The sequence below is a fragment of the Antedon mediterranea genome, chromosome 1, assembly GCF_964355755.1.
Source record: "Antedon mediterranea chromosome 1, ecAntMedi1.1, whole genome shotgun sequence".
NCBI lineage: Eukaryota > Metazoa > Echinodermata > Crinoidea > Comatulida > Antedonidae > Antedon > Antedon mediterranea.
This window is the reverse complement of record NC_092670.1, coordinates 26,866,325-26,876,479: the sequence shown is the minus strand read 5'-3', so window position 1 is coordinate 26,876,479 and position 10,155 is coordinate 26,866,325. Positions and strand designations below refer to the sequence as shown.

At 33.6% G+C, this 10,155-nt stretch overlaps 1 protein-coding gene across 1 annotated transcript in view; it reads right to left on the bottom strand.

Moving 5' to 3' along the window:
* The window catches only part of LOC140063606 (polypeptide N-acetylgalactosaminyltransferase 13-like), a 103,959-nt gene that overhangs the window by 4,479 nt on the left and 89,325 nt on the right, over nt 1-10,155 (bottom strand). Inside the window, exons 5-11 of the mRNA XM_072110019.1 lie at nt 7,030-7,237; nt 4,657-4,827; nt 4,074-4,191; nt 3,510-3,690; nt 2,873-3,012; nt 2,155-2,253; nt 286-426 (exon numbers count right to left, since the gene is read on the bottom strand). Coding sequence (XP_071966120.1) covers nt 286-426; nt 2,155-2,253; nt 2,873-3,012; nt 3,510-3,690; nt 4,074-4,191; nt 4,657-4,827; nt 7,030-7,237 — 1,058 coding nt within the window. The remainder of the gene's footprint in view (nt 1-285; nt 427-2,154; nt 2,254-2,872; nt 3,013-3,509; nt 3,691-4,073; nt 4,192-4,656; nt 4,828-7,029; nt 7,238-10,155) is intronic.

Genomic DNA, 10,155 nt, shown 5'->3' with positions numbered 1-10,155 from the left:
GCAAAATATAAATAATAATAATAATAATAAAAAAAAAATTTATTATAGAAATCAGACGTACTCTTCTTGAGACTGCAATGTCCGTCTAGGGAAGAAGACACCAAATCATTTATGACCTACCAATCAGATGATGATCGGACAAGTCTGCTTGAGGAATTGCAATTGAGAATTATTAATTATTTAAAATGTAACCATATATGACAAGGGCTCCATGCTTCACCCTTTATTAAGATATAGGTATAGTGCCAAAAGGAAAATGTCACTTTAACATTACTTTTTACTTACATCCTCTTTGTATATCCATTCTTGATTTCCACGTTTACCGTGACATTTAAACAAAGTGATTTCTTTATAATTAGTGTCCTTTGATGAATCCAAACACAGGTCATCATGTTTTATTTCATTTGTCTTGCTAAGTGCAAATATCTACAAGAAATAAATATTTAAACAATAACAAACAAGACTGTAAAAATGACAAAAGGATTATTTACTCTTTATGATGTAGGTTACTATATTACATGTAAATGCGAGAACATGATTGGTCGAAATGGCATCATGTGACTAGCTCTCCAAAAAAAACATAATTCCCTAGGGAAGTTATATCTTTCTAAACTACCGGTCTCTGATGTAATCGGATTGTATCCATAATGATTGCGAGTAAATGTAGATTACAATCGATTACTTACGAATTGCAAAGGTAAAGCCGGTCTAGAGATAATTAAAAATCAATAAAGAAAATTTAGACAATTGACGAAAAGGATTTATTACAAGATAAAGTCTACTTTATTGTCAAAATTTTACAATTTTGAGATGTGTTTTGTACCATAGTAGATCATTCAATAATACAAAGTGATATATATATAAATAAATGAATACATGTTACTATCTTTAAAGTTTACAGTGTTACAAATCTGAAACGGTTTGTCAAAATTGTTTTCTGTGTCAGTCTAGTTCTTCCTGATCTGCTAATAATAATATCGGAGTGTAATGGGTGGTTGAGTCTTGTATATTGAGTTAATTTTCTTAAGTATAAACATTTTAAATATCATTTAGAGATTTCACTTCGACACCGATTACTTTGCTGGCTTTATTTAAAATTCTTAGAATTTGACTTTTGCTGTTAACATTGATATGAAAAAAACAAATAATACTACAATACAAATGGATTGATTGAACAACAGAGGAATAAAACATATGAATAAGATGGGAGCTACAGTAACATTAAACTTTTTCATTTCACAAAGTACACATTCTCTTATTCACCTTAGTACGGAGTTGTTTAATGTTACTTTCCCAGTTTAGTTCATTATCAATTATTAATCACAAATCCCAAGTACTTGTGTCTATCTACTATTTCCACATTCTCATTATCAATTACAATGTTTACATGATTAGTTTTATTTTTCCTCCTGAAGTCAACAATAACCTCTTTAGTTTTCTTGGCATTTAGTTTATGATTCAACTTATTCATTAAACAAGGATATTTTATTATTTGAAATTAAACCAATTAGGCAAGTGTTTAATTGTGGATTTAATCCTGATTTTAATAATTTATCAGTAAGTAAATGAGGCTGGATTTTATTGAATGCTGAAGAAAAATCTAAAAATAATATTCTAGCATAATTATTTGGATATTCAAGGTGACCATACACCTTCTGCGTGAGTGCCATAACTGAGTCAATTACTCCCCTTTTTGCTCTATTAGCAAATTGATTGCTATCAATCATACCATTCGTCTCATTATTTAATATATTTTTTATAATTTGCTCAAAACATTTCATGGGGACGGCTGTCAATGCCACTGACCTATAATCTTTATAAAAATAACTGTTGGTAGGGGTAGACGATTTAATCGTCTATGCCTCCTCTAAATTCCCTGCGTCCTCTTATGTGGCTTTGGATTGAAATTCAGATATAGGTTGCTAGGGCCATCTATACTTGAATTGGGCCATGCGGCTGTATGTGATTTTCACGGGCTGGTGATTACCAAACGCAGCGGCCTGAACCGGCATTTAGGCTGCATAACTGCAACATAATTCCCATCAAAATAAAGAAGAAACTGGTACAGAGCCATAGACTAATCAGTTTCCTCCAATTCAAAATCAGGTTTAAACCAAAAAAGTCAACAATCACAGTGCAACAACTACACTATACCTGGTTGCCACCTTGGCCGTGACATTTAAAGATCCCTATCTTATCATGCTCTTTTCGGCCCATACTGTCTAAACATTGATTTGTTTCACCATTCCTAATCTGAAATTACAACAAAAAATTGTAACAGTAAACGCATGACTTGCCAGTGAAAAGATTTAGAATTAATTTCATGTAAGTGTTCAAACTTTGGACGCAGTTATAAACGATGGATTTTCAAAACATGGATCAATCAACAAAAATTCTCAAAATGCATACAAAAAACTGAACATGCATTAGTATACAAATAATAAAGACACTATACCTACAATTTTCAATGTTTTGTAAAAATAATGCATATATATTATTTAAAAACATTAAACCAGGTCATTCCTTGTCTTAAATGTACGTTTTATGGTTAATTATGATGAGAGAAACAATGCACTACCTAAGTAGCTCGCGTCGAATGTCTTAGGCCTAGCTTAGCTAGGCTTAGTTGTGTATGCCTAGCTGGTAAAGAGCGGTAATGTAGGAACATTGTACGCAGGCCTGGTCCTGTCTCGTTGCTGAATTAATTGTCTGTCCTTTTTTGGCTGAATCAGTTAATACTTTCGGTCGAAAGTGGGGTTCATCACATCACAATATGAAAATATCAATCTGTGCACGGAGCATGCTGGTATTTAGGTTCACATAATGGTTTGATCATGATCAGTGAATGTGAACATACCTAGTGTAAACTTACCTCACCAATCATTACAACATCTAATCTAAACTGTGATTCTGGGTACACATTATCCAAGTACCAATCAAATGGTTTGCATTGCAGTTTATCTCTTAATTGCTGTCGAAATTTAACATCACCATATGCTGTTTTACGAACACCTGAGAAAATACGAAAATGTAAAATTGATGATTTTATATTTTCAACTATTTGTTTATATACAAACGTTAACTGTGTTGAGGAAAAAAATAGGTCAACAATAATAATAATAAATTTTGACATTTAAGCACATAATGCATAAAGCTTCTATGAGCTTCACATAAAAATAAAAGAATCCATAAAATAAATAAAACAAAAGGAGCAATTAATTTTTTTTTTTTTAAGAATCTCAAGCTTACATACCCTTATACTAAATAATTAAAACATTACACCTAACCCTCTAAATACTCTTTCAAATGATAATATATAAACAAAGACATATTGATAGGGGTTCACTAGTGTTACTATCATTCACCCTCTAATGGCTGTGCTTGCAAAAAACTGATCTCAATTTAAACTAGGCCGGTTGTGTCCTAAAATATTAAAAATACTAAATGTTACTGAATCATTAAAAAACAACAACAATCTGCTGAAAATTGACAAAATAATGACAAAGTACCTGGATTGATTTTATAATAAAAATGTTTATATTGGTCCATCCACACCTCAGCTAGTCTTTGATTATTACGATTAATAATTTTACCAGTTCCTCCAGGAAAAGAATAAGGGGTAGACTTTCTAAATACATGGCCAACATGGGAGCATGTTACAATCTCAAGTACACCACCACACATCCATATCTAAGAAAAAAAAAATAGAATTTAATGTTGCCTCCCTCTACAGTTACAACTGAAAACAAGACAAAAGCTTGTTGTCCTACCATGTCCTATTCGTTTTTTCTTGTAGGCTTGATATAGAGATATGCTTTCATGAATTGCCAACTTATTTTGAAATATTGCAAATTTTATATTTATTTATCTATTATGTTGTGTTATGTGATTCTAAAGAAGGAATGTTGGTTTGGAATTGAATTGTGCCTTGCTCCCTCTAAAATGAAAGTTTACAACCTATACTCCAATATATTATCAAGTTTATGTAATTCAAATCGGTTTTAAGGCAAGTATTCAGTAACTACCTCTTGCCTCTGAATCTTAGAATTCTAATTTCAATCAACAATACTTACCCTAAAAGAAATTTCTAAATTTTCTCCTCCCCACACATCCATTCCAGAATCGTAAGTTCCTAACTCTTCAAAGTAGTTTTTGTCAATTGCAAACAAACCTCCAGCCATGGTCGGGGACCTAATAAGGATAATGTGTTAATAACATAATATTACCGTCGCATTCAACACTCATTAAAGACAAACAAACAAATATTAAATTGAAGATATATATCAACGACAACATAAAAAAGGAGAAACAAGAACTTTTTGACAAATTTCCCAAAAATGCACTTCAGTCTACACAAAAATTTTTTTTGTTTTTGTTTTTATGTTTTTCTTTTAAAAAGAACATTCTGAAGTGAGTATAGAAGGGAAATCAGACCTTATTATTCCACAGTTAAACACAGTAGTAAATTTTGTAATTGCTAGATTGTGTTACTATGACACTATACAACAATAACTGGAGAGGCTCATTGAAAACACTCAGTTGGTATTTATTGAGAAGCTTCACTACATGTTCCCATGGTGCAATTTCGATAGTGTTCAAATTGGTTTAATGACCAGCAGAGAATTTAACAAAATAGTAATGAAAGTCTTCCTATACCTAAGAGGTAATGTGCGATCCCCATTCCTTCTTTCATTCTCTCGTTGTGGAATACCATACCATCTAAAATTTAGTTTCCAGTTAAATCCACCATATGTCTGGTCTGAACCGGCATGGTAACCAAAATTTTCATCACTTATAACATCTATGATTGGACACACAACCGTTTTTCTAAAAGAAAAAAAAGATAAGAAATTGTATCTGAAAAGAGTCATGTTAAAGGTGCTTATTTGAGGAAAATCCTTCAAATTGTCAGTTGAGAAACAAATTATATCATTATTAAAACTATGGATGAGTTAGGTTATCCCCACGATAAATGCCACGTGTATGTCATACGTTAGAATATTGCGCACAGAAAAACGATTATGCCATTGTGACCTGAAGAAAAGATGATGGTGTTAGTGTGCTCTCTGTTTTGTGTCTAAGTATACACACAGTATACATACTATATACAGTGCAGAATAGATGAAATTACGAGACCCATCTTTTAATCCAATTTTTAACATGATAATGTCATCAAAATGAAGTACGTAGATAGCAATTTCGGAAGGGAATTATCTGAGCAACAACATATTAAGGTGTTGAAGAAATTTGAATACGTAGAATATGGATGCGCGCTCTTTTAAATGTCATGACCTATGACGCAAAATATGAAAATACAACTTTTACAATTCAACTGGCCATATGACGTCACAACATCTGATGTGCAAAATTTGTACATGAATTTGTATCTACAATTCAACAGCTACCAGAAAAAGTTTTAATCATGAGTATCTCTTTTCATTCTGAGGAGCTATAACATATTGAAATTTATGTTCTATGTGTATTATTGTTGCTCTTTTGGCGCTCCATAGAAACGAAAATATTGAAAGTTGAGTATGCTAAAGTGTGCAAGGAACACGTCTGTAAAATCACCAACTTTTATTTATAAATAATACCAAGTATTTATTTGTTACTTTTTATGTGAATCTCTTTCATAAAAGTACTTTTGAGGCATAATTCTAAGGTGTTGGTATTCAGAATAAAGTTAGTTAAATTAATTTGGAGTCAAAATACAATGCAGGTGCCGACCCCTGAAACCAGCACAATGGAGTAAATATATATCAACAAACAAACTGTCCAGTTTGTAGTGAAACAAAGGTATATATTTACTCAACGGGCGAAAATATTATGAGTTTATTTCTGTTTGTGCTAAGTATTTAATTAAATTTATGGTAAAAAGCTAAATGAAACCTACTATGTTTAAAATTGTGTTTAGATAAACAATTGTTTTTAAGCTGTAGTATATCTTAGAATTTGTAATCTTAGGTCTAATTGGGTCTTAGGTTTCGTGATCTTAGGTTTGGTGACACCCTAATTTTGAGTGGTTCCTCACTAGCCTATCCCCATTCTTAGGCCTTCCCTCGGGGGGTCTGGCGGGCCTATTGCAGCAGACAAAATGTCTGTCGGTGGTAATATTAGTATAAGGATACAATATGCATCCCATAGTGGTAAAATTAGCGGGAATCTCTATCTATTTGATGCCGATTTTTTAGCACCTTTCGGGGTCCCCCGGTCTAGACGCAGCAGGTGGTACCTGGCAGACTCCCATTTTCATTGACTTCAAGTGACCCCCAACCCACTTAAATAGTCAGATATTGGTACCTAGTTCATCTAACCAAATTTCTCTGGGCTGCCTGTCAATATATACTACTATGTTTTTACTGATTTGACGTGGGTTGAAATTAACGTGAAGGGGTGACTTTAAGGGGATCTGACATGACCTTTCGGACCGATATTTTGTCAGTTTTCATTTTTTTCCACTATGTTTTGACAAAATTTAGATCATTGGTGAGATGGGCTGAAATAAACCGTTTTTGGGGGTTTTCGAGGGAGTCTCGAGACTAGACTGACAAACTTAACAATAAAATCTAAAGTTGACCAGCACCCGGTTTATTGTGTGTGGTAATTTGTTTGGTTAAATGAGGACTGTGACCACCATTATCAAATGTACCCAATTTGTGACAAATATTAAAGTATAACAAGAAAAGATTTGAATATTATAAATCAAGCCCTGTGTTGTATGTGCATATTTATTCACCAGTGCAGACCCATTCAATTTCATTTTCCCCTTTTTTTAGTGTGCCAGTACAAATACAACAAGTACAAATATATAAGAAGAAAGAAAAATAATAAATATTAACATTCAAAATAAGATATGCTAAATGCACATATCCCCTAAGAGGGGAACACTTAAAAACTGTTCACAGATTGTACTGAACCTCCGAAACTTTCTATTGTCAGGATGATGGGCAAAATTTATACAGTACTTAAATAAAAATAAATAACATTAAAAAACAACAAGAATAAGTAATTACGCAAAAATAAACCAACCTGTCTAAATAAATTCTCGTAAGAAGCGGTTCAAGCCAACCTTTAGTGCATTCACAATGTGCATCAAGAAATGTAATGACTTTGCCAGTAGCTACAGATGCCCCTCTAAGACGTGCTCTAATCAAACCACTTCTTGTTCCCATTCTCTCAACTCTCACTTCTACTGGAAGCCGTGCTACATATGCTTCTAACTCCATGCCAAGGAAATCTGAGGTACAAAAAAAAAAAAAACTACTAGAGATTTGCATTTTCTTTTAAATTAAAAAACTCATTACATTTTATTTTTAAAGATTTCTGATACTATAATTAAAATAACAATATAAATCTCATAATAATTTCAAATGTACTTAGTGCTATATGCCTAATTTTTTTAAAGCCAAATCAATACTTTTTAAAAGATCTCATATACTATTTAAATTGATGGAATATTTTATAATGCAATAATAACAAATTGACTGGAAAACATATACATATAGATTGATCAATTTTTAAAATTAAAAATAAATAAGAAATATTTTTAAAAAAAACGGCGCTCAACTATTTGACGTAGCAGTTTAATTGGTTATCCGCACTTGGTGGATAACCCCTTGTTATTTTCAGGATCTTTTTTCTTTCTATCTTATTAGTTATCAGCATTCAGCGGATAACTCCTTGTAATCGTCCTGTTTCCTTTTTTTTTCTTTATATTATTCTTTCTTTCTCCTCCATTTTTGTGTCTCGCGTATCTCAAAAACTAGTAAACATATAACATTTCATCTTTGTCATCATATGAACATTTAAGTGAAGTTGTATACCTCCTATTTTTTAATGACTTACGCACGATTTAATAAATTATGAATTTCAATGATTGAACATAGGATAAAAACTAAAAGTGATTTTTAATTGACACTTAGGGAAAGGTTAATTCTTATCAAGGGTCAACTTGTTGTGCACTAAAAATGGCATGTTTTACAAGAAGTTACGCATGCACGCACACTTAAAATTTTAAAATGCGCAAAATTAATTTCTAATCAACTTTTTACGCGATTCATGACATTTTGCGCATGTCAAAAATCTCAGCGTGTGTGAACAATGTTACGCACGAATCTATTATATCTCTTCAGGATCAACGGTGACCCCCAATTTTGTTCAATTTAATATGCTACCACTTTTCTTGCAGCACAATCACTGCCGTTTGCTTTCGCACACTATGGTGGACACTACGGCGGTATACGGCCATACTGTGTTGAAACACTAGTTCTTGTCAAATCACTGAAGTTAAGCAACGTTGGGCCCGGTTGTGTTCTGGATGGGAGACCATCTAGAAATCGCAGCGGGTGCTGTATATACTGAAGAGTGATGGTGTAAATGGTAATATGGGACTAGCATGTGATAGGCATGGGTTTGAGGTTATCTGTACCATACTAATTGCATCCTTAGGCAAGATGCTTTACTCTCATTTCCTCATCCTTCGGATGGGATGTAAAGCCGTTGGTCCTGCGTACTTAACAGTGCATGTTAAAGAACTTGGTACACTATTCGAAGAGTAGGGGATCAGGGGTCCCAAGTCTACCGCTACTCGCGGTAGTCTACCGCTTTTAGTACCCATCTACCGCGCTACCGCTATCTCGACGTTTTCTACCGCATTTTGATTTTTTTACCGCATTTTCAAATTTCCCCATATTTTTGGCCAAATTGATTTACGGTTACACCCAGGCTCAGCCCAGGTCAACAATAGTCAATAAATAACCAGACAAAAGTGAGGCAGGATGTTGAAACAATGTCTATTCATGCAGTCTCCGTGGTCTATTATTGTATTTTTATTTGTATGCACTGCCTTTGACCGTAACAATAATATACACACGGTACTACACGCCGGACGTAGAAAAAAAAAGAAGCGTGCAACCAACCGTGAATCAATCACGTGGTCACCGGAATACGCGATTATCAATTTTGGGAGGATCCAAGTTTTAACTAAATAAACGCTTTGATTACACAGTGGTTGAGACACGTTTTTAATAGTTATTACATTTTTAAACACCCTCATAATTAATGGACTCTACCAATGTTGATCCGCTGCAAAAAAGAACAACAGATCGCACATCGCACGAGGTTGTTGAGGCGGTGTTTTATTTGGTTTTACTGTACGATCCGATAATACGAACATGTTAAAATGATTTAAAAGGCATGGATTCGCCAAGCAAGTAGGCCTACGTTACAAATTTACCTAAGATTGTCGTAAGCTCTTTTGTTCAAACTTGTTATTTATATAGCAATAATCCACCCGTTCCGGCATGCACGCTAGGCCTCTATTCTAGCCTAGGCCTACTCTTCGATCGATCGATGTCGATGGTGGGGAATTTCCCAGCGATAAGAAATCGGCGAAATAGCTCATAAACGGCCTACATTTTAATGTTAAATATCTTTAATGCCAGTGTAATTACGTATGGATAAAACAATATAAAACTCAATGTTTTTCATCTGAAATAATATGTTAACTCGCGTAATGTAGCATAAGACGGATTCGGAATAGTTATTTTTTATTATTATTATTTTTTTGGGGGGTTTTAAAATGGTAGCTAGCTAGGGCCTAGTAGAAGCCCTAGGCCTAGGCCTGTGCCTAAAAAAAATGAGTAAATTCTATAGGGCAATACTATTATGTGTTTATTGTACATTATGTAATTAAGTTAAATTATTTTATATACTGAATTTTAGTTAAAATACAGTATATATTTTTAAAATTCTTTGTACTGAGGATGTGTCCATAAAAAAAAATAAGAATGTAAAATTAAAAATACCAAAGCCAACTTATTTGTAAATATTGTATACTGTATACTGTATATGTAACATATTCAGTTAATTATAAGAGACGTAAACGACACGCGTGTTGATTTTCGATTCCCCGCGCGTTGACTTTCGACGAATTGAATGTGGTTCACGACAAAATCTCCTGCGAATGGACTTTCCCAAGTTGGGACCTCTGGGGGATCGTCTCCCGATGTGCTGATCTGGTAGGCGCTGCACTGGTGGCTGCCGTGGGTTCGTGGAGGGCCTAATCCGAATTTCCTCAATTTCCAGTTAAGCTTGAGGACAAATATAAATACCTCCTTTACCTTTATGTAAGCAGATATGTTGCAGATATGAATT